At 43.0% G+C, this 27,458-nt stretch overlaps 1 protein-coding gene across 1 annotated transcript in view; it reads right to left on the bottom strand.

The window, feature by feature from the left end:
- Window positions 1–21,540, bottom strand: part of LOC127028758 (sorting nexin-2-like) — a 57,739-nt gene extending 36,199 nt beyond the window's left edge. The window contains exons 1-2 of the mRNA XM_050914467.1: window positions 21,433–21,540; window positions 18,832–18,949 (exon numbers count right to left, since the gene is read on the bottom strand). Of these exons, the coding sequence (XP_050770424.1) occupies window positions 18,832–18,949; window positions 21,433–21,540 (226 nt within the window). The remainder of the gene's footprint in view (window positions 1–18,831; window positions 18,950–21,432) is intronic.
- Between the last annotated feature and the right edge of the window lie 5,918 nt (window positions 21,541–27,458).

Raw genomic sequence — 27,458 nt, 5'->3', positions numbered from 1 at the left:
GGGAGAAACATATAATGAAAGGCTCATGGGTCGAGATAAGGACAGGGAGAGATCACTCACCAATTACTGTCACGGGCAAAACAGACTTGGCTTTGGGAAATTAATTTAATATATTACCAATCAAAATCAGAGTAGGGTAATGAGAAATAAAACCAAATCTTAAAACACCTTCCTCCCACCCCTTCCTTCTTCCTGGGCTCAACTTCACTCCCGATTTTTCTCTACCTCCTCCCCCCGAGCGGTGCAGGAGGACGGGGAATGGGGGTTGTGGTCAGTTCATCACACATTGTTTCTGCCACTACTTCCTCCTCACACTCTTCCTCTGCTCCAGCATGGGGTCCCTCCCATGGGAGACAGTCCTCCACGAACTTCTCCAATGCAAGTCCTTCCCACAGGCTGCAGTTCTTCACAAACTGCTCCAGCGTGTGTCCTTTCCATGGGGTGCAGTCCTTCAGGAACAGACTGCTCCAGTGTGGGTCCCCCATGGGGTCACAAGTCCTCCCAGCAAACCTGCTCCAGCATGGGCTCCTCTCTCCACGGGGTCCCAGGTCCTGCCAGGAGCTTGCTCCAGCGTGGGCTTCCCATGGGGTCACAGCCTCCTTCGGGCGCATCCACCTGCTCTGGCGTGGGGTCCTCCACGGGCTGCAGGTGGATATCTGCTCCACCGTTAACCTCCATGGGCTGCAGGGGGACAACCTGCCTCACCATGTGTGCTGGTTTTGGCTGGGGTAGAGTTAATTTTCTTCATAGTAGCTACTATGGAGCTATGTTTTGGATTTGTGCTAGAAACAGTGTTGATGATAAGACAGGGATGTTTTAGCTATCGCTGAGCAGTGCTTACACAGAGTCAAGGCCTTTTCTGCTTCTCATACCACCCCACCAGCGAGTAGGCTGGGGGTGCACAAAAAGTTGGGAGGAGACACAGCCAGGACAGCTGACCCCAACTGGCCAAAGGGATATTCCATACCATATGACATCATGCTCAGCATATAAACTAGGGGGAAAGTTGGCTGGGGGCCGCTGCTTGGGGACTGGGTGCACATCAGTCGGTTGGTGGTAAGCAATTGTTTTTCATTTGCATCACTTGTCTTTCTTGGGTTTTATTTCTCTCTCTTTTTTTTGTTATTTTCCTTTTCATTACAATTTATTATTATTATTATTATTTTAATTTTATTTCAATTATTAAACTCTTCTTATCTCAACCCATGAGTTTTCTCACTTTTACCTTTCCAATTCTCTTGGAATGAGTGAGCGGCTGTGTGGTGCTTAGTTGCCGGCTGGGGTTAAACCACAACAGTCCTTTTTGGCACCCAACATGGGGCTCGAAGGGTTTGAGATAATAACAGATTGACCAGAGTGTATTAGAAGGGATTTATATCTGTTAACAGTTGCAGGTCATGATATTGATTCATCTGTTCTCGATATTAGTTTATCTCTCTTATCTGTGCCATGCTCTTTTTTTTGCTGTACATGTTAAAGATTGGTGTTGGCTTTTGCAGTTTGCTGTGCTCTGTAGTGATTAGTGATATTTTGCCTGGGAGGTTTGTTATTAAAACACTGGCCTTGAGCTTAATCTGGTATTTGGGCTCTGTACTGAAGCCATTACTGTACTTCAGGTACCACCTCATGGAGACAATTAACAATTATACTTCTTCCTCTGAGAGGTTTTTTGTGGAGGAAATACAGAATGGCACCTTCGCTACCTTCTTCCGTGATGTTTTCTCCCTCGTTACAATAACTTCTCAGTATCTTGAACATCCTTGGTTAGTTAAAATACTTCTATTGGTATTTCTTAGAAATATTGCTTCAGTTTTGTCTAAGGTTAACAAGCAATTTAGGAATATGACCCAGGCTCTGCGAGAGCATGGTCATGGGTGGCACGGCATGTGGGAGAATATGGGCAGGTATCTAGAGAACTTCTCACCTCCCATGGTCTGGAATTTCACTCCCGAACAACTGCAGGATCCTGATGAAGTGATAGAATGTTTGAAAAAAAAAATGCCGTGGCTATTCCAAAGAGGCACAACTTACCGCACTGTGCTGGGCCCTGGCCAGCATCTACCAAACGCTGCTCGATATTATGCAGCACCCTCAGGGAGAAGAGAGGGAAAACAAACCAACAGACACTGTGGCTAAACCAGACACTATATCAGTTGCCCCTATAACTAAAAAGAAACAATGGAAGCGGAAGTCAGCTCATTTAGTAAGGGATGAAGAAGCTTCTCCTAAGAGGGAGCAGGAGGGAGAATCAGAAGAGGCAGCCTATTCTGCAGCAAAGCAGTCACAAGAACAGGAGGAGGAAGGGACTGAAATCATAAATGAGACAGAAATCACCCGATCCCTATCCCTATGTGAGCTGTGAGATATGCGAAAAGACTTCAGCCATCATCCAGGCAAGCACATTATTACTTGGCTGCTCCGATGCTGGGATAACGGAGCCAGTAGCTTGGAATTAGAGGGTAGGGAAGCCAGGCAACTGGGATCCCTTGCTAAGGAAAAGGCCATTGACAAAGGCATTGGAAAAAGGGCAGGAGTCCTCAGTCTTTGGCGGCGACTCCTGTCAAGTGTGAAGGACAGGTATCCCTTCAAGGAAGAACTTGCAAATTCCCAAAGCAAATGGATCACCATTGAGGGAGGTATCCAGTATCTGAGGGAATTAGTTGTGTTGGAGGTGATCTATAACAACCTGGCATCCAAAGACCCGGATGAAATCCAGTGCACGCGGTCCATGTGGTGAAAGTTTGTACAAAATGCACCGATGTCATACACCCACACCCTGGCGATAATGAGCTGGACAGACACAGAGGCACCAACTATAGATGAACTGGCCAGACAACTCCGAGAATACAAAGATAATCTCGCTTCCTCCATGTGTGCCTGTCTCGGCTGTGGACAGACTGACCCAAAAAATGTCCAAGCGAGCCGAGAAGGATAGGTCTTCCTCATGCACTACAACCAAGGCCTCAGCTATTAAGAGTCAGCCTTTTTCTGTTCAAGGGAGGGGGTACCGGTGGCACACACCACGTGCAACCCTGTGGTTCTTCCTACATGACCAGGAGGGGACATGAGGAAGTGGGATGGTGAACCTACCTGGAGACTAGAAGCTCAGGTACAGGAACTGCAAGGAAAAACAACAGCCAAAAGGCATCCATCCAGGAAAATTACTGCTCCAGTGTCCGTTGGGCAGAGTAGAAGGGCTGATCGAACTTTTGACCCTGATGAAGGGACTTCTGGTTTGCAGTTACAAAAATCAAGTAATGAAGACTCCAACCAGGAATAGAGGGGCCCTGCCTTTGGTCAGGCGGAGGCAAGGGACAACCGGGTTTACTGGACTGCGTGGATTCGATGGCCTGGCACATCAGACCCACAGGAGTATAAGGCTCTAGTGGACACCGGTGCACAGTGTACTCTAATGCCATCAGATTACAAAGGGGCAGAATCCATCTGTATTTCTGGAGTGATGGGAGGATCCCAAGAACTGTCTGTGTTGGAGGCTGAGGTAAGCCTAACTGGGAATGAGTGGCAGAAACACCCCATTGTGACTGGCCAGGAGGATACATGCATCCTTGGCATAGACTACCTCAGGACAGGGTATTTCAAGGACACAAAGGGGTACCGGTGGGCCTTTGGTATAGCTGCCTTGAGTACAGAGAAGATTAAACAGCTGTCTAGCTTGCCTGGTCTCTCAGAGGATGCTTCTGTTGTGGGGTTGCTGCAGGTTAAAGAACAGCAGGTGCCAATTGCTACCATGACAGTGCACCGGCAACAACATCGCACCAATCGAGACTCCCTGATTCCCATCCATACGCTGATCCATTGATTGGAGAGTCAAGGAGTGATCAGTAACACTCATTCACCCTTTCATAGCCCCATATGGCCAGTGCGAAAGTCTAATGGAGAATGGACACTAACAGTAGACTATCAAGACTTGAACGAAGTCACGCTGCTGCTGAGTGCTGCCGTGCCAGACATGCTAGAACTTCAATATGAACTGGAGTCAACGGCAGCCAAGTGGTATGCAACAATTGATATCGCCAACACGTTTTTCTCGATCCCTCTGGCAGCAGAGTGCCAGCCACAGTTTGCTTTCACTTGAAGGGGCGTCCAGTACACTTGGAATAGACTGCCCCAGGGGTGGAAACACAGCCCCGCCATTTGCCATGGACTAATCCAAAATGCACTGGAAAAAGGTGAAGCTCCAGAACACCTGCAATACATTGATGACATCATTGTATGGGGCAGCACAGCAGAAGAAGTTTTTGAGAAAGGGGAGAAAATAATCCAAATCCTTCTGAAAGCCGGTTTTGCCATAAAACAGAGTAAGGTGAAGGGACCTGCACAGGAGATTCAGTTTTTAGGAATAAAATGGCAAGATGGATGTCGTCACATCCCAATGGATGTGATCAACACAATAGCAGCTATGTCTCCACTGACTAACAAAAAAGAAACACAAGCTTTCTTAGGTGTTGTGGGTTTTTGGAGAATGCATATTCCAAATTACAGTCTGATTGTAAGCCCTCTCTATCAAGTAACCCGGAAGAAGAACTATTTTAAATGGGGCCCTGAGCAACAACAAGCCTTTGAACAGATTAAACGGGAGATAGCTCAGGCAGTAGCCCTTGGGCCAGTCCGGGCAGGACCAGATGTTCAAAATGTGCTTTACACCTCAGCCAGGGATAACAGCCCCACCTGGAGCCTCTGGCAGAAAGCGCCTGGGGAGACCCGAGGTCGACCTCTAGGGTTTTGGAGTCAGGGATATCGAGGATCTGAGGCCCGTTACACTCCAACTGAAAAAGAAATATTAGCAGCATATGAAGGAGTTCAAGCTGCTTCAGAAGTGGTTGGTACTGAAGCACAGCTCCTTTTGGCACCTCGATTGCCTGTGCTCAGCTGGATGTTCAAAGGGAAGGTCCCTTCTACACATCATGCAACTGATGCTACATGGAGTAAGTGGGTTGCACTGATCACACAATGAACTCGAATAGGAAATCCCAGTCGCCCAGGAATTTTAGAAGTGATCATGGACTGGCCAGAGGGCCGAAACTTCGGAGTGTTACCAGAGGAAGTGACTCATGCTGAAGAGGCCCCACTGTATAATAAACTGCCAGAAAATGAGAGGCAATATGCCCTGTTCACTGATGGGTCCTGTCGCATTGTAGGAAAGCATCGGAGGTGGAAGGCGGCTGTATGGAGTCCTGTAAGAGAAGTTGCAGAAACTGCAGAAGGAGAAGGTGAATCGAGTCAGTTTGCAGAGGTGAAAGCCATCCAGCTGGCTTTAGACATTGCTGAATGAGAAAAATGGCCAATACTTTATCTCTGTACTGACTCATGGATGGTGGCAAATGCTCTGTGGGGGTGGTTGCAGCAATGGAAGCAGAGCAACTGGCAGCGCAGAGGTAAAGCCATCTGGGCTGCTGAATTGTGGCAAGATATTGCTTCTAGGGTAGAGAACCTGGTTGTGAAAGTACGTCATGTAGATGCTCACATATCCAAGAGTCGTGCCACTGAAGAACATCAAAACAATCAACAGGTAGACAAGGCTGCTAGGATTGAAGTGGCTCAGGTCAATCTGGATTGGCAGCATAAGGGTGAGCTATTTATAGCTCGATGGGACCATGACACCTCAGGCCATCAGGGAAGAGATGCAACATATAGATGGGCTCGTGATCGAGGGGTGGACTTGACCATGGACACTATCGCACAGGTTATCCATGAATGTCAAACGTGCGCCATAATCAAACAAGCCAAGCAGCTAAAGCCTTTTTGATAAAGATGACGATGGCTGAAATACAAATATGGAGAGGCCTGGCAGATTGACTATATCACACTCCCACGAACCCGCCAAGGCAAGCACCATGTGCTTACAATGGTGGAAGCAACCACTGGCTGGCTGGAAACATATCCCCTGCCCCATGCCACCGCCCAGAAGACTATCCTGGGCCTTGAAAAGCAAATCTTATGGAGACATGGAACCCCAGAAAGAATTGAGTCAGACAATGGGACTCATTTCTGAAACATCCTCATAAACACCTGGGCCAAAGAGCATGGCATTGAGTGGGTGTATCACATCCCCTATCATGCACCAGCCTCCGGGAAAGTTGAACGATACAATGGACTGTTAATAACTACACTGAGAGCAATGGGTGCTGGGACATTCAAACATTGGGATACACATTTAGCAGAAGCCACTTGGCTAGTTAACACTAGAGGATCTGCCAGTCGACCTGGCCCTGTCCAATCAAAACCCCTGCGTACTGTGGAAGGAGATAAGTTCCCTGTAGTACATATAAGGAACTTGCTGGGAAAAACAGTCTGGGTTATTCCTTCTTCAGGAAAGGGTAAACCTATTCGCGGGATTGTTTTTGCTCAAGGACCTGGGTGCACTTGGTGGGTAATGCAGAAGGATGGGGAAGTCCGATGCGTGCCTCAAGGTGATTTAATCCTGGGTGAAAATAATCCATGACTTGAGTTGCATGTTATGGGATTTAGTATAGCAGGAACCCCTTGTTGCTAGCCAGGCTAGGAGCAAGGGGAGGAGTTCATTGCAATGTTAAACCCTATAACCTGACCCAAAGGGACCAGGGGTGGAGATTGTAATGGAAATACCTTTAAATTGTTGTAACCCATAATTTGAGTTGCATGTTATAGGAATTACTATAGCAGGAACCACCTGAACCAATGGAGGACAAGCCGTACAAGAAGCAGTGCAAGTGCGGCAGTGACCCAACCTGAGCTGGCTTTGGTGCCAAATAAATCCACACAACACACCACCTCTCCTGTCCTGAGTGACCACCATAACAGATGGAGCCCAAAGTCATGGACTAAATGAACTCAATGGACATTTTGTGGACATTTGTGGACATTTATGGGCATTTTACAGACGTTTCACGGGGTGGTCCATAGACTAAGGGAATGATATCTGTGTATTATATCAAAGGATGGGAAGGGTGGTGGGGATTAATGAGGATGTATTGGATAGTGTGGGACCTGAGCATGACGTAAATGGTATGGAATAAGGTGGAGAATGTGCTGGTTTTGGCTGGGATAGAGTTAATTTTCTTCATAGTAGCTAGCATGGGGCTATGTTTTGGATTTGTGCTAGAAACAGTGTTGATGATAAGACAGGGATGTTTTAGCTATTGCTGAGCAGTGCTTACACAGAGTCAAGGCCTTTTTTGCTTCTCATACCACCCCACCAGCGAGTAGGCTGGGGGTGCACAAAAAGTTGGGAGGGGACACAGCCAGGACAACTGAACCCAACTGACCAAAGGGATATTCCATACCATATGACATCATGCTCAGCATATAAACTAGGGGGAAAGTTGGCTGGGGGCCGCTGCTCGGGGACTGGGTGCACATCGGTCAGTTGGTGGTGAGCAACTGTTTTTCATTTGCATCACTTGTCTTTCTTGGGTTTTATTTCTCTCTCTTTTTTTTTGTTATTTTCCTTTTCATTACAATTTATTATTATTTTATTTCATTTTATTTCAATTATTAAACTGCTCTTATCTCAACCCACGAGTTTTCTCACTTTTACCCTTCCAATTCTCTTCCCCCCCATCCTGCTGGGGGGGAGTGAGTGAGTGGCTGTGTGGTGCTTAGTTGCCGGCTGGGGTTAAACCACGACACCATGGTCTTCATCACAGGCTGCAGGGGAATCCCTGCTCCGGCACCTGGAGCACCTCCTCCTCCTTCTTCACTGACCTTGGTGTCTGCAGAGTTGTTTCTCTCACATATTCTCACCCCTCTCTTCTGGCTGCTGTTGCGCAGCAGGTTTTTTTTCCCCCCTTCTTAAATATGTTATCACAGAGGCGCTACCACTGCCACTGATTGGCTCAGCTTTGGCCAGCGGCAGGTCTGTCTTGGAGCCGGCTGGCATTGGCTCTATCGGACACAGGGGAAGCTTCTAGCAGCTTCTCACAGAGGCCACCCCTGTAGCCCCCCCGCTACCAAAACCTTGCCACGCAAACCCAATAATACTGTCAAGGTATTTTTTTTTCCCCTCAGAAAAGAAGTCTTAAAGTAGTAAATAAGCTGAGAATCTATTTCCCAGGAAAGTCTTTTTTCCAAAGAACATTGACATTTATGCTTCTTACATACTCTACTTTCACTTTAAGAAATCAGATGGCATGTTACAGATTAAGAAGTTCCGTTGACAATTCTTTTGTTTTTTTCTTGGAAAGATGAATTTGGTAGGTTTCAGAGTAGAAACTATGGTATTTTCAGAAACATTTGCTCAAGTTACTCAGTTTAGATTTTCCGACAAATATTTAGTATTTGGTTGGTTGGTTGGGGGGTTTTTTTGGTGGTTTTTAAGGCTTTATTGTAAACTTTGTATTAATATTTACATGAAAAATGAAATCTAGGTCTCCTGCTTTCCTGGAAAGTGCTCAAAAGCACAAGCTTTTCTTGCATAAAGAGATGCAACTGCTTTGTCCAACTTTTAGGAGAAAAAATCATTGAGACCAACAGTCACATCAGTCATGGCAGTTATCAGCACATATTAAGCACTCCCACCAATCTAATGCCATAAGACTTGTATGCAATAATACCTACTTTACAATCCATAAACAGTCTTTGATACAAGATCACTGTCATGATGCTCAACTCCAACAGAACATGAAAACCTCTCAGCCTGCTGCAGAAGATGACTATTTATGCTTAATTAACATTCCACAGGAAACTATACCAAGTTTCTATCAGCACTCTTCAGCACTTAAGCTTGGAACTCAATTTCAGCATTAGATAGCTATTGTTTCTTTACATCTCACCACTAGTATTCGTCAAACATCATAATCTTAGAAAGTACAAGTTTGCAATTGCTCACAAGCAGCATCACTTCAGCTGAATAAGTTATTTTTACTTATCACACTTCTAAATGTCATAAGACCTCTAACATTCTGACATCACTTGAGTATTTAGAGTGGCTTATTATCATTCAAAGTTTACTAAGATTATCACACAAATTTGGAAGTAAACTGAAGTATTAACTGTTGTCCAGAATAGAGGACAAGTTACTAAAAAAGGCTTCCCAGTGTTTAGTGCTATTTCAGAGACAGATATCCATCCCACTCCTACCAGTTTGATGCCAGGGCCAGCAATAGATGCCCAGAGCCTGGAGAGGGATCACAGGTCAGCTGGAGAGCACCTGAAGAGCAGCACAAAGGAATTCCAGCCAGTAAGTCAGCTTCATCGGGGGCCCAACTTAAATGCCTCTATGCAAACACACGTAGCATGGGGAATAAACAAGAGGAGTTAGAGATGTGCGCACACCTGCAGGGCTATGATCTTATTGGCATCACAGAGACGTGGTGGGATGGCTCCTATGACTGGAGTGTTGGAATGGAAGGATACAGGCTCTTTAGGAAGGACAGGCAGGGGAGACAAGGAGGGGGTGTCGCCCTCTATGTCAATGACCAGCTGGAGTGCATGGAGCTCCGCCTGGGGATGGATGAGGAGCCAACCGAGAGCTTATGGGTCAGGATTAAAGGGAGGGCAGGGACAGATGACATTATAGTGGGGGTCTGCTACAGGCCACCTGACCAGGAAGACCGAGCAGATGAGGCCCTCTATAGACAGATAGGAGCAGCCTCATGTTCACAAGCCCTGGTCCTCACGGGGGACTTCAACCACCCCGATATCTGCTGGAGGGACAACACAGCAGGGCATAAGCAATCCAGGAGGTTCCTGGAATGCATTGATGACAACTTCCTTCTCCAAGTGACAGAGGAGCCAACGAGGAGTGGTGCAATGCTGGACATTGTGTGGCAGGTACACCCACTCTGATTGAGAGCGAAACTTCTTGGCTAGTGGAAAGAGAAAAAAACCTAGAAGCTGCAGTTTGGGGGTCAAGCTGCCCCACCCACATGGTGGAGTCGGGTTATGACTGCCAGGTACACACTTCGGACGAGGAATAAGGAAGTGTTGGCCCTCGGCCAATGAGGACTAACATGACCTTATTTGACCACAGATCAGATTCCACTAGGGTATAAACGGAGCCCCGCCAGGGGGCAAATTGAGTGGGTCCTCCTTGGAGCAGCGGGTCTGCAGTCGGGGACTCTCCCCTTGGGTCGGAACACTGCCCAAGGTAACTCCTCGAGGTTGAGAGCCCTCATCTTTTAAGTGAGTGATATGCACATTTTGGGTTATCATTTCTAAAGCTTAAGAATTCTTAAGTCGGTTGTGTAGTATTAATTTCCCCTTACATCATTGAACCTGTGGTTTACTAATGTTGTTGGAGTTCTAACCGATTTTAATTGAAGAATGAATTTTGTTGAGTTTAACACCTGTTTAATTTGATTGTGTGAGCCTCCGCGACACCTTGTTCTCACCAACAAGGAGGGGCTGGTGGGGAATGTGAAGCTCAAGGGCAGCCTTGGCTGCAGTGACCATGAAATGGTGGAGTTCAAGATCCTTAGGGCAGCGAGGAGGGCGCACAGCAAGCTCGCTACCCTGGACTTCAGGAGAGCAGACTTTGGCCTCTTCAGGGATCTACTTGGTAGAGTACCATGGGATACAGCCCTGGAGGGAAGAGGGGCCCAAGAAAGCTGGTTAATATTCAAGGATCACCTCCTCCAAGCTCAAGAACAGTCCATCCCAACAAAGAGGAAGTCAGGCAAAAACACCAGGAGGCCTGCATGGATGAACAAGGAGCTCCTGCACAAACTCAAACACAAAAAGGAAGCCTACAGAGGGTGGAAGCAAGGACAGGTAGCCTGGGAGGAATACAGAGAAATTGTCCGAGCAGTCAGGGATCAGGTTAGGAAAGCCAAAGCCCTGATAGAATTAAATCTGGCCAGGGACGTCAGGGGCAACAAAAAAAGCTTCTATAGGTACATCGGTGATAAAAGGAAGACTAGGGAAAATGTGGGCCCTCTCCGGAAGGAAACGGGAGACCTGGTTACCCGGGACATGGAGAAGGCTGAGGTACTCAACGACTTTTTTGCCTCACTCTTCACCAGCAAGTGCTCCAGCCACACCACCCAAGTCGCAGAAGGCCAAGGCAGGGACTGGGAGAATGAAGAACTGCCCACAGTAGGAGAAGATCAGGTTCGAGACCATCTAAGGAACCTGAAGGTGCACAAGTCCATGGGACCTAATGAGATGCATCCACAGGTCCTGAGGGAACTGGCAGATGAAGTGACTAAGCCACTATCCATCATATTTGAGAAGTCGTGGCAGTCCGGTGAAGTTCCCACTGACTGGAAAAGGGGAAACATAACCCTCATTTTTAAAAAAGGGAAAAAAGGAAGACCCAGGGAATTACAGGCCAGTCAGTCTCACCTCTGTGCCCGGCAAGATCATGGAGCAGATCCTCCTGGAAACTATGCTAAGGCACATGGAAAATAAGGAGGTGATTGGTGACAGCCAACATGGTTTCACTAAGGGCAAATTGTGCCTGACAAATTTGGTGGCCTTCTACGACGGGGTTACAGCATTGGTGGACAAGGGAAGAGCAACGGACGACATCTACCTGGACTTGTGCAAAGCATTTGGCACTGTCCCACACAACATCCTTGTCTCTAAATTGGAGAGACATGGATTTGACGGATGGACCACTCGGTGGATAAGGAATTGGCTGGATGGTCGCACTCAAAGAGTTGCGGTCAACGGCTCAACGTCCAAGTGGAGACCAGTGATGAGTGGCATTCCTCAGGGGTCGGTATTGGGACCAGCACTGTTTAACATCTTTGTCGGCGACATGGACAGTGGGATTGAGTGCACCCTCAGCAAGTTTGCAGACAACACCAAGCTGTGTGGTGCAGTCAACATGCTGGAGGGAAGGGATGCTATCCAGAGGGACCTTGACAGGCTTGAGAGGTGGGCCCGTGTGAACCTCATGAAGTTCAACAAGGCCAAGTGCAAGGTCCTGCACCTGGGTCGGGGCAATCCCAAGCACAAATACAGGCTGGGCAGAGAATGGATTGAGAGCAGCCCTGTGAAGAAGGACTTGGGGGTGTTGGTTGACGAGAAGCTCAACATGACCCGGCAATGTGCGCTTGCAGCCCGGAAAGCCAACCATATCCTGGGCTGCATCAAAAGAAGCGTGACCAGCAGGTCGAGGGAGGTGATTCTCCCCCTCTCCTCCACTCTGGTGAGATCCCACCTGGAGTACTGCTTCCAGCTCTGGGGCCCCAACATAAGAAGGACATGGACCTGTTGGAGCGAGTCCAGAGGAGGGCCACGAAGATGATCAGAGGGCTGGAGCACCTCTCCTATGAAGACAGGCTGAGACAGTTGGGGTTGTTCAGCCTGGAGAAGAGAAGGCTCCGGGGATACCTTATTGCGGCCTTCCAGTACCTAAAGGGGGCCTACAAGAAAGCTGGAGAGGGACTTTTTACAAGGGCATGTAGTGATAGGACAAGGGGTAATGGCTTTAAAGTGAAAGAGGGTAGATTTAGATTAGATGTAAGGAAGAAATTCTTCACTGTGAGGGTGGTGAGGCACTGGAACAGGTTGCCCAGAGAAGCTGTGAATGCCCCATCCCTGGAAGTGTTCAAGGCCAGGTTGGATGGGGCTTTGAGCAACCTGGTCTAGTGGAAGGTGTCTCTGCCCATGGCAGGGGGGTTGGAACTAGATGATCTTTAAGGTCCCTTCCAACCCAAACCATTCTATGATTCTATGATCCTAACAGAACTGAGAAAAACTACTATGCTCAAGTCAGAACCCATGACTCTTACCATTATAATAGGAGGGCTAAGAATAACCTTAATGAAAACCAGAAATAGTATTAACAGGACAGTCAGCCACCAATAAGGCTTTCTTCTGACTTCAAAACTGTAGGTTCAAATGCCTTTGCATGTTTCTTTCTTCCAGAACAGACCTGGAACTGAATAACCAGCTTCTAAAAAGCAGCCAGGCATCTACACAACTACTCTGATTAGACATTTCACATGACAACAGCCTGACAGACACTATTAGCTAGAACTTTTGCTGTTCAACTGGGCTTCAAGTACATGTTTTGTTTACTCCACAGAATTAGCATCATCTTTTCTGTATAAACTCTGAGAAATAAAGGCCTAAACCAAATCTATCTGGATCTGAAGCTAAAAAAACCCCAAAACCAACAACAAAAAAAACACGTTCACTTTTCCCCAAAGCTAGATGCTTGCATGAGAGGATCCATTCCTAAAACACACAAAAAAGCAATCTTTTACCAGACTAGAGAAGTGGAAAAAATTGTTATTTTTCTGAAAAAGGTGACAGAGCACTGATATAATTTCACAGCCTTACTCTCATCACCTATGAGCATTAGAAGCAGAAGACATAGCTATGTCCTGCACAGGCAGTCCACGATACATTTCAGCTTCAGCTATACACTGAACTTTAGGCTAACATTTTAGAACAGTCATTCAAGATTTATTTCTTAACTCTATATAAGTTTATGGATGACCAGGTTTTAAGATAGGAATCATCTGAACAGATGTTTCTACAGTATTCTCTTGACCAAAAAAACCCACAAAAAAACAACATTATCATCTGCCCCCCCTGCATTGGGAGCTTTGCAGAAGACATTGTATTTGAGGAGTTAGTGATCTAGAACAGGCCATATCTGCTCTATTGGGCCTCATACTTAGGTCTTGAGAAGCCTGTATGTTATTAATATAATCTATAACTTAAAATATATCTTTGGGAAAGGTGAATTGTATGCGGATCAAGGGGTGGAATGTAGTGATCCTGACCGGGAGACCATTGCACATTTTGGAGTCAGTGATCCACATAACAGTGAACTTGAGGAGGCCCAGGCCTGTGCTGGGCTACACGTCCGGCTTGGCCTTCTGGCCTGTGTTGTGTTGCACAAATCCCTTGGCCACAGGATAAACTCAGCAGCTCATTGTAAGAGAGGAGCCTGCAGGCAGCTCCCCCTTGGTACTGGTGATTATGCCACCTTCGTGGCTGTCGTGGTTTAACCCCAGCCAGCAAATAAGCACCACGCAGCAGCTCGCTCACTCCTCCCACCCAGTGGGATGGGGGAGAGAATCGGAAAAAAAAAACCAAACCAAAACCTCGTGGGTTGAGATAAAAACAGTTTAATAGGACAGAAAGGAAGGAAAATAATGATAATAATAATAATAATAATATGACAATAATAATACTAAAAGAATTAGAATATACAAAACAACAGTGATGCACAATGCAATTGCTCACCACTCGCCAACTGATGCCCAGTTAGTTCCCGAGCAGCGATCCGCCCCTCCCAGCCAACTCCCCCCTGTTTATATACTGGGCATGACGTTCCATGGTATGGAATATCCCTTTGGCTAGTTCAGGTCAGCTGCCCCGGCTATGCTCCCTCCCAGCTTCTTGTACACCTGCTTGCTGGCAGAGCATGGGAAACTGAAAAGTCCTTAACTTAGGATAAGCGCTACTTAGCAACAACTAAAACATCAGTGTGTTATCAACATTATTTTCCTACTAAATCCAAAACACAGCACTATACCAGCTACTAGGAAGAAAATTAACTCTATCCCAGCCGAAACCAGGACAGTGGCCTTGCCTTTATCTAACAGTGCAGCAAGAAGTTCTCATGAGAACATCCTTTATGAATAGAGTTGTTTTCTTGTAAAATTATATAATAGCTCAAATGACCAAAAAAGAGCTTCCCTCCACGGACAGAATCTGCGCAGCATGCCACGGGAGAAACCCATCTGGGGTCCATCTGATGCTGCACGATCACAGGGTTCCCACCATCTGAAGGGACATAAGGTTTACTCTTCTTATTCTGTCTTATTAAAACAGCTATTATATTAAGCCATTTGTTGTTGGGCCTTCCTTATTGAGATCCAGAAAGAACCCTGCGTGCACACTCACGCGCTCCCCCCCCAACAACAACCACCATAAAATACACGCCACCAACGTCCTCCAAGATACTCTTAATACTACATGATTTGGAGCAAGCTAAGCAAAGCTAAGCTTTTATTGGCCATAATGATCAACATTTTGACCTTTATCCTAAGGTAAAAAGTTCTTAAATGGTTTTAGCAAGATAGTCTTCTTATTTGCAGAACTGAGAATCACAACACTAATAAATGGAACAGCAAAGTTTACAGGTCTCCAGTAACAGATGGAAAAAATCTCATTTTCTTCCACCTTCATAACTCAGCTTAACAGTTCTGCCAAAGCACTTATGATTCATCAGAGATGAGGTAAGGAATATCTAAAAACAGTTTATTGCAGATATACCTTATAGCTGTCCTAAAAACAAAGTAGCAAAGAGTTTTTAAGTATAGTCAAAAAAACCTACAAAAATTCCAGATTCTGAACTGCATTAAGACAGTACAGGACATTTTCTAATTTGTTCTCTCTCACTTCCTTTTCCATTAGGTTGCATTATTAGATGAACAACGAAAAAGATTTATCAAGCCTACAGTAGCTAGAGAGGAATATCATCACATTTTTACAAACAAGTCTGCAAAACTACATTTTTTTTTTAATGCCCCTCAAAAGTCAGAGTCCCTCCTTTCAGGAGCCATTCGTAGGACTTCCTTTTATCTGGGTTTTATAGTGTCTAATAATTCAACGTGAAGGACCAACACAAGCTAGGAAGTTGTGGAACTTCATTCTCTTCCCCTCCAGTTAACTGTCCCTATAATCTTTGTAAAGATAATATTTCTTTGGAATTTCAGCATATTGGGGAAAAAAAAGTTGCATTCAATTTTTATTTTTTTTAAAACTTGAGTCTTGCTGTCCTGGTTTCAGCTGGGACAGAGTTAACTTTCTTTTTAGTAGCTGGTACAGTGCTGTGTTTTGGATTTAGTGTGAGAATGATGTTGATAACACTCTGATGTTTTAGTTGTTGCTAAGTAGGGCTTATCTTAAGCCAAGGACTTTTCAGTTTCCCATGCTCTGCCAGCAAGCAGGTGTGCAAGAAGCTGGGAGGGAGTATAGCCAGGGCAGCTGACCTGAACTAGCCAAAGGGGTATTCCATACCATGGAACATCATGCCCAGTATATAAACAGGGGGGAGTTGGCCGGGAGGGGCGGATCGCGGTTCAGGAACTAACTGGGCATTGGTCAGCAGGTGGTGAGCAATTGCATTGTGCATCACTGTTTCCCCCCCCCTTCCTTTTTTTTGTTATATTCCTTTTCATTACTATTATTATTATATTTCATTATTACTATTGTTAGTATTATATTTTACTTTAGTTATTAAACTGTTCTTATCTCAACCCATGATTTTTACTTTTTTTTCTTTCCTTTCCTCCTCCTCACCCCACTGGGAGGGGGAAACGGCTGCGTGGTGCTTAGTTGCTGACTGGGGTTAAACCACAACACTTGCTTTCATAGAAAACAAGGCTTATGCAATCAAGCTGAAAGCAAGGAAATAGATATCTCATGTAGCCTTTTCATGCTGTTTCTGTTCATCGCAAATCAGTGTCAAAGGCTGGATGACCATCACTGTCTAGCAAAACAGTGCTAAGGAAAAAAAAGTTATCCTCGTGAGTACATAGCAATGGAACACAAGTTAGACATTGTTTTCGAGAACACATATGCTGACAGTGATACAAAGTTAGAAGTTCATCACTAGGACAGAACTGTATTATGCAAAATTCCTGTTTAGAACAGGCTACTGTTAAAGATGTCATGCTTCTGCAAGTTGTGTTAGGCTCTATAAATCAGTCTTTTTTTCCCCATTTGAGAGTTTGTACTAGCCTTAGTCTGTATATGAACTGACCTTTTAAAAATCACTTTTAGTTGTATTAGACCTGCAGCACGTCAGATGCTTTCACAGCTGAATGCTGTTTGCATTTAAAAAAATGTCTTCCACAGTAAAACTCAAACTCATTAAATCATTTCTCTGTCTTTTCTCAGTGTTCCATTCACTTGCAACAATCTGGCTGCTAACATGTTACTTCTGTCTGGATCCCATCAATATTTAGTCCAGCCACCTTTTTTCTTAATTTAATATTTTCCAGCCAAAGGAGAATCTGCTTTCCTAAAATATCTATTCCAGATGGCCCTACAGCTACAAAAAGCTCGCTTTATATACTGAAGCTATATAACCAAATTAAAAATAAAGCTTTCTTGTACTAGTAAAGTGTTCTCAGTCTTTGTAGGTTGTAAGATCAGGTAATATAAATACAAAACTACTAGGATTATCACTGAATTCTTAATTATTTTCCATTTCTCTTAAGATTGTTTTAGAGAGTTTGCAAAATAATCAATAGATTTGCTTATGACACTGTTAGAATGTAAGTTCAAATATATGCAAACATAAGTTTGATAAGTTGAGAACAAAGGTAATGAGCACATGTATACACTTATCTATATAAAGCAGCCCAGAACTAAATGCTATAAACTTTATTTAAAAATAAGTACATCAGGGTACAAAGATAAGATTAGGAGTGTATTCAAAGCAGACTGCCAACTGACTCACTAACAGGAAAAGTGTTAGCATTGAGAAGAAGCATTTAGAACCATCTTTTGACACACAATATATTCTAAACATTACATCTCCTTTCTTGAATAGTAAATGCTCCTACACCTGTAATTGTGACAGCAACCATAATCCATGTTAGGAAAAATAGACTGTAGAAAACCAACATCAAAGTAGTGACTGAACAAGGATTAAAAATAAGTGTCACTGACTTATCAAAACTTTCATACATCTCTCCAAAACATCCAGTACTGTCAAATATTAGAGACCAAATCTTACACTAGTGAAATGCCAGGACTGATCCCATATGTCAGTTTCTCACCTTTTTATTATAATAAAAAAGTCTTTTAATAAGTAGAAATACCCTCCAGCTTGCAATATGATCTGAATTATCAGTCTTCATAATTGGAAAAAAGGACTGGGACAACCATAAATGGTTATACAGCAGAAAACAAGGCTTTAACTTGCCTCATGTTTTTACACACACACAAAGTTGAATATTATTACATAACAAGACATGCTATATTACCATCAGCAGAACAAGTTATTAACTAGCTAACACTGCCACGCTATGCAGTGACAGTACATATCACAGAAACCTGTATTTAGTAATCAAACTTAACTAAAGCTAGAGTCCCACAAGAAAAAAATCCTGTACATCACTGTCAAGATCTTAAGACATTTAAATGTAACTTTTCTGTCAAATAAGCTTCTCAAAGTGCCATTACTTCAGTATGTAATTCTTAATAGTTCCATTACAAAAATATGTATTTTCAAGAGTGTAATAAAGTGTTTACTGCTGAGATGACAAAACACAAATTTGGTGAAAAAAATCCCCAATTTTAATTTACTATTGAAATTTAAACAAGACTCATCTACCCCTAAAGAGAAGTCACGTATCACTTTATTTTTGCTAATAAGCAAGATTAAGTCTTCTACTTGCAGTTCAAAAAGAAAACAGTTTTACAATAATATTCAACCAGTAGCTAATGTGTTAACAACAGTAGAACAAACTTTGCACAAAGAACCTCAGCTGTTTTTCCTTTTATAGTATGTCACTTTTCTTGCAAATTATTTCAAGTTCATAAATTTGACAGTATATTGCAAAAGATCATAGGACTTCAATTAAATAGGTGATCATTGAATCCAATAAAGAATGATCAACAAAGACTAGTGATACTCCTAATATCCAAAGGAAAACATTACTTAATGAATTTTCCAGAAAGTATATCTTCAACAGGTTGAACAACGGTTAAGATTTACAACATTAAATTGCTTAAGCTTAAAATCAGAGTTTCCATTGCAAGGGTACTGCTTCATATTTTCTTACAGACATGGAAATTACCTTTTACAGCATAAAAAGGTTTTTCTCCTCCTCCTCACAAAAGCACATCCCTTTAAGTCCAAGAGGAAAAGAGTCTATGCAGCCACATTAGAAGAAAAAAAGGAGTTACCAGCAAAGAGGTCTTCTCTATCATCATCTGGCATGACTTCTGCTGGCTTTGGACCATTAGAATTTGTGCTGAGGTCTTCTGCAGGAAGACTTACTGGCTCTGGAGATGAAGGACTTGACTGTTAAAAAAAAAAAAAAAATGAAATAGCAGAGAACCAGTTGTCACATATCAGTATATAAGTATTGCAATAAACATTCTTTCATTGCAAAGAAACAAAGCAAAATGTACAGAAAGGAAGCCCAGTCAGCTATTTCCATTTCCTCCTACTAGTGGGATAACAATGAACAAAGGATACAAACTAGTCAGCAGCTCTTTTCATTTGTCAGAAAAAAAAATAAATACCCATTTCCTCAAGTTTAATTTACATGAAAAACTGCTACAGAAATATCTAGAATAAGTTTTTTAGCATTCTGAGTGTAGTTTGATTATGAAGGTCCTTTTGGAAAGGCTTATATTTAGATTTTGTTTAGTAATTTTTTCTATGTAGAAAAAAGTCTCCAAGCACTCCATACCAGTTTTTCAGATTAAGTGAACAAGTTAGCTCCGTTCAAACAATACACAGCTGCTTACAGCCATAAGAAATTTCAAAGTTTCATTTATTTTTACTGTTCATAATATACATGAAATTTATATTTTGTTGGAACAAAGTTATGTGAGTTAACAAAATCTCCTCTTATAAAACAAACGCTAACACTGAAGCTATTTGGAAGAATTATTTGCAATCTTACAGCTTTTCCACTGCTTAGATTAGCCAAATTATAAGTAAAAACAGAACAGCATGTCTTCTGTGAGCTGCAAAAGGAATGAAAGCAAGAAAAAAAAAAAAGAAAAAAAAAAAGGAAGGGGCAAGAACAGAAATTAATCACACAAAAAGCAAGGGGACAGCTCCAAGATTAAAATAGTTAGGAACCCTCTCAAAGCACCATAACCTTCACATAAATTGGCTTTGGACCTCACTGTCACCTGCCATGCTCTCCTCTCTAGTTAATCAGCAAACAAACGTATGATCAGGATTGTAAGCTCTGTTTTTATTTTAATAGAGCTGCCATTGCTATTTAGAAACAGCTACTTCATGAATATTATAGGACTACAACAACACTCAAATACATAAGTTTAATTAGACCCACACCATGACATAATCATTCTTCTCTGGACTAAGGTGCCCTGTACGCTTAAAATAAACAATCTAGCTTTAAGCTAGGGAGAAGTTCAAACTCAATCTTCGTGATCTCTTCCTTCCAAATTTGCTAGAAATTCACAAGAGCAGGGTTCTTTCCTAAGCACTCTAGTTGATTAAAAGTAAAAAAAAAAAAGCTTTGTCTTCAAAGTTTCTCTTTAAGCAATGAGGCTTCCCTTTGCTACTGAACTACTTTCTTCCAAATAAACTGACTACAAAAACAAAGCAGCACAACAGAACTGTCAACCAAACCACTCAATACAGAGAAAGTGCATTTCTTCGCCAGTTTTTCCAGCTATAGAAGTTTTCAGTATTTTTAATCATTAAGATGAAGACTTTTCATTGTTAGACTGTGGTTTCGGCATTAATTCTATCACATCTCTTGGGGGTTTAATTCAAGAGCACATCAATAAAGAAATTATGTTTTATTGCAGTTTTTCTGAAAGTACAAAACAAGACTCCAATAACACTGTACCACACACAGATGTACAGAAGTCTATTAAAATAGTTCTTGACAACTGCAAGTTCACAAATCACATCATTTGTTATTCCTTCACAGTATTTTTCCACAGATTTTTTTTTTGTAGCATTGCACAGATTATCTATAAAAAGAAAAAAAATAAACAAAACTTTTTAAGCTACTTCAGAGAAGGCAAGTGTCTTTAAAAAACACATTTAAGAGCCTCTTTACTTACTGACCTTTTTAAGGACAGGCAACAGTCAGAGCAAAACAAAGAAATACGCACTGATCCTATTACTGTAAAGGTCAGGGACAGGAAACTTCAGGAAAAGAGGAACACAAACAATTTTCTTTTTAAATGGATAACTGTGTACAGGGAGAACAAAGTTTTTCCATAAGAGACTAGCACAGGTGAAACATGGCCACAACTTAGAAAAAAGTTCCCACTTTAATGAACACATGAGCATTTTTCAGAACTAGGAAGTATTTACACATTCAATTGTAGTGGGGTTTTTTTATTAGACTCCTGACATGGAAAGCAAGAGTGGTTTATAGATGTATTCACCACACATTTTTAGATCCTTCAGACTCTTGATTTCTCTCAACAATTGCAGGTGTGATACTTGGAGAAAGACTTTTCCGTGTTTTTTTTGACAGGAGAAAGACTTCAGGGGAACGACCGAGTCCACGCGGGGCTGAGGGCTCCGGAGGGCCCCTGGCGAGGCGACTCTCCCCACCAAAAGGCAAGGGCCAAGGAGCCGCCGCTCCCAGAGAAGAGAGCAGCGAGGGCCGCAGCTCGAGGCCGAGATGGGGATGGGAAGGGACCCCCGGTAGTCAGGGAGGGCCCGATGGGCGCCGGCACCGTCACACTCCACCGCAGGGGTCTGGGCAACGGCTGGGCCCCGCAGTAATAGACTGCACCAGGGAAGGAGAGAGGACGGCTGCAGGATGGGCGGGCTCTCACCTCCAAGGTGGACACGGGGCTAGCAAAGACGTTCTTGCCATCCTCCAGCACCTCGAAGTCGGCGAACCGTACATCCGCCAACAACGGAGACTCTCTCTCCGCCGCCATCTTCCCCTCCAGCCTGAGTCACCAGCCCTAGCCTCCTGCTCTCACGTGACACCCCGACCCCCGCCTCCTTGCGCCACGTGATTGGAAGAGCTAGGAAGGGAGGCGGGGGAAAAAGGGGTAGTACACACGCCTGTATCACTGCAGCTCGCTTTTTTTCCTGCTGCTGTGGGCGAGTATCGCCGCGGTTGGACTGGGGTGGTGCCAGCCTCTCGCATTGTCGAAGTCGTGTGTGTCCGCCTTCCCTTCCCGCCCCCCCCCCCCCCGCGGTCTCTCCTCGTAGGGCAAGACGAGAACGGAGAATTAGAGGGAGACGGTTGCGAGTGACAGTGCCCGTGCCCGCCGAAGGCTGCCTGCCCTTGGGCCCGCGGGCTCCATCGCGGGGGGTTGCGTGCCCGCGGAGCAACCTTTCGACCTTGCCCGGGGTGGGCTCTGTGGAAGCATTGGGGTGGCTGTGTACCTGCCTAGGCCTGGCTGGGATTGACTTGCCTGGTATGAGCAAACCTGTAGATGTAAATTCCTCCATCAGTTGGGTTACATCATTAACAGTACATCACTGCATGCAACTTGCCCAGCTTTTGGTTTCCCTCCCCTTCCTATGAAAGGAGACAGCTGTAGGTGCACCATGTTAGGGCATCTAGATAAGCTGAGAAGCTGGATGTTTGCTGGTAGCTGTGATTTGAAATTGTTACTGTGATAAAATAGTTTAATAAGGCTGGTCATTTTTGTTTAAATCCAAGTCTTCCTTCTCATAAAACACAAAGTCTGTGTCCCAAAATATTTGTATTTTAGGAATCTCATCTATATATATATATATGGTTGTTATTGTCACAAAAATTTTGAAACTGGTCTGTGCAAACCGAGGAGAGAGGCTAGGACACAAAGTATAGAATTACAAGAGTAATTCTTTTATTCATGTGCATGAGGCGTCCCATTCAAATTGGGGCACTCCGAATGCAGTTTTACACATGGTTCTTAAACGTTTCAAGCATTCAGGTACAACATAATTTGACCAATCACTACTTAACACACATACTGCTGTTTTGCAAAGCAACTATAATTCTATGGCATGTGCTGGTTTTGGCTGGGATAGAGTTAATTTTCTTCACAGTAGCTAGTATGGGGCTATGTTTTGGATTTGTGCTGAAAACAGTGTTGATAATACAGGGATGTTTTTCGTTATTGCTGAGCAGTGCTTACACAGAGTCAAGGCCTTTTCTGCTTCTCACACCACCCCACCAGCGAGTAGGCTGGGGGTGCACAAGAAGTTGGGAAGGGACACAGTTGGGACAGCTGACCCCAGCTGACCAAAGGGATATTCCATACCATATGATGTCATGCTCAGCATATAAAGCTGGGGGAAGAAGAAGGAAGGGGGGGACATTTGGAGTGATGGCATTTGTCTTCCCAAGTTACTGTTACATGTGATGGAGCCCTGCTTTCCTGGAGATGGCTGAACACCTGCCTGCCAATGGGAAGTGGTGAACAAATTTCTTGTTTTGCTTTGCTTGCATGTGCGGCTTTTGCTTTACCCATTAAACTGTCTTTATCTCAACCCACAAGTTTTCCCACTTTTACCCTTCTGATTCTCTTCCCCATCCCACTGCGGGGGGACTGAGCGAGTGGCTGTGTGGTGCTTAGTTGCCGGCTGTGGTTAAACCACAACAGGCATCATCATCCATCTGCTTCTTTCTTGATCTAAACATCCCTGGAGTCAGTCTTGCTACAGTTACTTATCTGTGATGCCAGATAATGGGAGGGTTTCACAGAGGTGTTAGAGGGGCTAGGATGCTGGCGTTATCTCTTGGTAGTCCAGGGGTATCCTTTATTCTTCGGGGTGGGGGCTGTCCTTCTCCTCCTTGCAATGAGCTGAGGTCCTTTAGTCATGCTTACTTAACCATGACTGTGCAGTATACAGTGTAAACTATATATATATATCTTAAGAAAGTTCATACTGTCACCAAATGCCACGAAAAGAACTTATCAACACCAATATGTGATGCAGATAAGCAGGCACTCCTTTTATTCAGCGCTGGGAACATGGGAGATAGCTCCGCCAAACCGTGTTCACCTTCACATCAAAATCCATCACTTTTTATACACAAGATGTTAACATATTTAATCATTCAATACATATTCATTGTTATTCTATTAAATGATTGGTTAAAATTCCCTCGCCTACCATGCAAATTACTACGCATGCCCACTACGATTTTTGAGACCTTTACTTCCTTAACCTTTTGGGTCGGTGGGTTTCTTGAGTCGGTGGTCTATGAGTCGGTGGTCGTGATCTCCCCCTGCCGGAATTACCTCTCCCTTAAGTTCACTTAAACTTGGCAACACTAAGCGGTCCTTCATGGATCGTTAACAAAGCAGACTATCATTCACTTTGGTTTCTACTCTGAGACAGCTTCACAATGCCATATGTTGGTAGGGTCACTGATGCTTCAAGTCTCGCATCGTTCTTACCTTAATAGCCCCATTGTTTCTAGTATTTCATTGTTTTAGGCACTTCACAACCCCTTCTCTGATACGTAATATGTTCACTATTAAATTTAACTTTTACTATGATTATTTTATTAGTTATATAGATATATACCTTATCAATATTCTTACCCTAAAACAATCATTGGTCAATTTCATTTAACTCTGCTGATTGGAATCCTTGATATTTAAATCAAGATGGGAAGGGTAAGGGGATTTCCAAGCAGCATAGCTGGTCTCCATGACAATCTCCTTAGTTTCTTAAAACAAAACAAAAAGCCATTAATTTCTAGTGAAGTTTCTATAGTTAATTGTTTCAATCTTAACAAACCTATGCTTTATAACTCTTCTATGTATGTAGAATCAAATTTTGATTATTTTATCATTATTTTGTCAGATTAATTTGCAACAATACAATTCCATACTATAAAGACTAATTGGTACAATAGTTAGGGAATGAGATTTTCCTAACATGATCCTGAGTAATCTCATTTCTTTCAACAGAACTCAAATGGATAAAGCACAGCTGCTTGCATGGTTTAAGATAAGATCTTTCTCAGGGAGTGAGGATTAGAAGTATTATGTCCTATTCTTGCAGACCAGTCATTTAACCAAGTGCAGTAGTATTCACAATCACTAAAGCAGTATTTCTCATGTAAATAAAGTATTTGCAGGCCATCTCCCTATATTACTATTTCTAAATTGCTTTTCTTTTTCTCCCTGTGACTTAGCTCACAAATTCTTAAATTCTTCCAAAAAGTCAGATGTCAATAGTGTCTAGATAGTAAGCATTAGCTAATATACCTATACTTCATTTGAGCTGTTATTGTTGTTTCTGTTACATTGAAGACAAGTTTTAAAAAGTATCTTTTGAGTTTCAGTTTGGTCAAAAAGTACAGCATTCATCCACTCAGCACTTTGTGAGGACTTTGTTAATATTTGCTGTATTAAAATTAATTTCTAAACTTTGTCCAATGGAGAATAGGAAGAATGAGTCTTGTTCTACAGACTGCAAGCTCTTTGGGGCAAAGGCTGCATCTCTCCAGCATTTGCAAAGTGCCTAATAAAGACTAAAAGGAAAGGATACAGTCATACATATTGTTTTCTTTCAGCCTCTTTCCAATCACATAATGAGAAAGTCATAAATATATCAATAGAAATCTGTGTCATCTTGAAACCATGGAAATGTCATGCATAATTTTATCTGTACTGCTCAAGCTTGAGATGTAAGAAGTTGTTGTGGAGAGTTCTCTCCTTGGAGATTCTGACTGCTGAGTTTAGAAAGAATGTCTCTCATTCCTGCTGACATCTGAGGAAGTTTCAGACCTCATTTCTTGGCAGGAGGTCATTGAGTGAGACCTTACAAATCTGCCACTCACTAAATTTGTGTTTTGGAACTCCTAATTACCAATTGCAAATAACAAAGAAGTTTTCAAATAAAAGAGATTTATGACATTGGAAGTTCTAACAAAAGGGACAATATCTCTTCTTAGACTAATAAATGTAGATGGAAAAGGAACAGGCAAGCTTTTGGGTATTTCATCAGGTCTGAAAAAGTTGTCCACTACTCTAATAAAAGACATATCTTGAGACCAACATAGCTACAATAACACTGTTACTGTAAGATCTAATAGCTTGCTTCTCATTTATCAGATTTGATAGTATTTTTAAGTTTCTTGGGAATGGGACATTTTCCAGCATATCCATGTTTCCTTTTTCTTCACAAAATAAAAATAGTAGTGACGCTTAGGTTGTGTAGATATGAGATGAATTATACTCTATTCACATTTTTACTCTATTCTTAAACTCAACCCATTGCTCTTTATTATATCTCTAAATAATTTTCAGAGTTCTTTTTAAGATGTAAAAATGTAGACTAAGAGACTGAAATAATCTATTCCAAATACACAAACATTTTTCATCCAGAAGCATACTTCTCTGGCCTCTATGTTTTTTGTGGATGGCACTATTGTTATATCCTTACTGCCTTTCTAATTTTTTGTAGTATTCCTGTTTTGCTATTCTGTTTCTGGAAGCTTCTCAAATAACTGGCACATACACATTTTATCTAGAAATTATGATTCAGCCACTTTGGGAATAATTGTGTACCCTTTGACATTAAACCATTAAAATATCTCATCGTAATTTTAGTTGCTGTGATTAGGAAGATCAAATAATATATACTATATTCTTTAAATTTCTGGCAAGTGTACTAATTTAGCATAGCACTTAGGTGTTTAGTGGTTTTCCACTAGACTGACTAGTTTGACTTCATCAAGATTCACACCCATCTCTAATGTTCATATGGCTAGACTATAAATCAATTCTCTGAAGTACCTTAAAGTAGTCATCTATCACACCGAGTATGCTACAGAAGCAGAATAAAGTAAAAAGCTGTGAAAGGCAAGGCACTAACTGCAATATGACTTGCTTAGAAGAATGAACACTACCTGACACTATGAGCTTTTACCTAAGGGTTGATGTGACCTAAAGACCCAACCTAAGCCAGCTCTCACCGGCTGAGAACACCCCATACCAATGATAAAACAGTAGAAGATTTACCCTTCAATGAAACCAGACATATAACCACGGCCAAAACTGCAATCGACCAGAAGCCAGGATAAACCCCCCCACACCTGCACGGGACATCAGTTTAGAACAATGAAGATGAACACACCACTGACCATACGTTCATACCACCTGCATGGGACAAGTACATACAGATTACACAAGCAATAGTAACTGATTAGCCCAGTCCTTAACATGAGTAATTTGATTGGTCTACGCAACTGTATTGTAACATATATAAATCCTGGTTTCCTTTTTATTGGGGTCCTCCATGCATTAGGCTGGGGCACTGTTGCAGGAGAATTATTGAGACGAGTCATCGTCATGGGGTTAACCAACAGGTTTTATTAAACAATGATCAAACGATGATTAAATGGTGGTCAAGCACTCTACTACTTACTACACATCTAATAATTAAGCTATAGCTTGATGTGTAAAAAATGTCGCTTACCTTGCTGTAGACATCAGATGCCGGGTAAGGGATCTCTCAGCTTCGAGGGGTAACTTTGAGAGGCGTCCCTACTCAAGGGGAGATCACCACTGCGCAGCCAGCTGCTATGGAGGGAGAGCTCAACGGACCCTGATGGCTGCACATATTTATAGCGTAAAGTGGTTGACTCGTAGTCAGATTTTCTGCTGCATTCATGCAGTTTCGGCCGCTTATCAGCCCAGTCTCCAGCCAAATTGTTTTTGTGGTTTTGGTGCTGGGTTCTCGCCAATAGCCTCACACAATAGGATTAACTTCGGTTAGGCCTACTTGTTGAGCATCTGCCTGGTCCAAAGTTCAGTTAGTTCAAACAGGACAAGTGCACCCATCACCCTATACCGGTCACAGCTGGTTCCAGCTGGCTTAACAATGGACCCACCAC

Source organism: Gymnogyps californianus, unplaced genomic scaffold (assembly GCF_018139145.2).
Source record: "Gymnogyps californianus isolate 813 unplaced genomic scaffold, ASM1813914v2 HiC_scaffold_41, whole genome shotgun sequence".
NCBI classification, from domain to species: Eukaryota; Metazoa; Chordata; class Aves; order Accipitriformes; family Cathartidae; genus Gymnogyps; species Gymnogyps californianus.
Note: the sequence above shows the minus strand (reverse complement) of the source record. Positions and strands in the feature narration are given on the sequence as shown.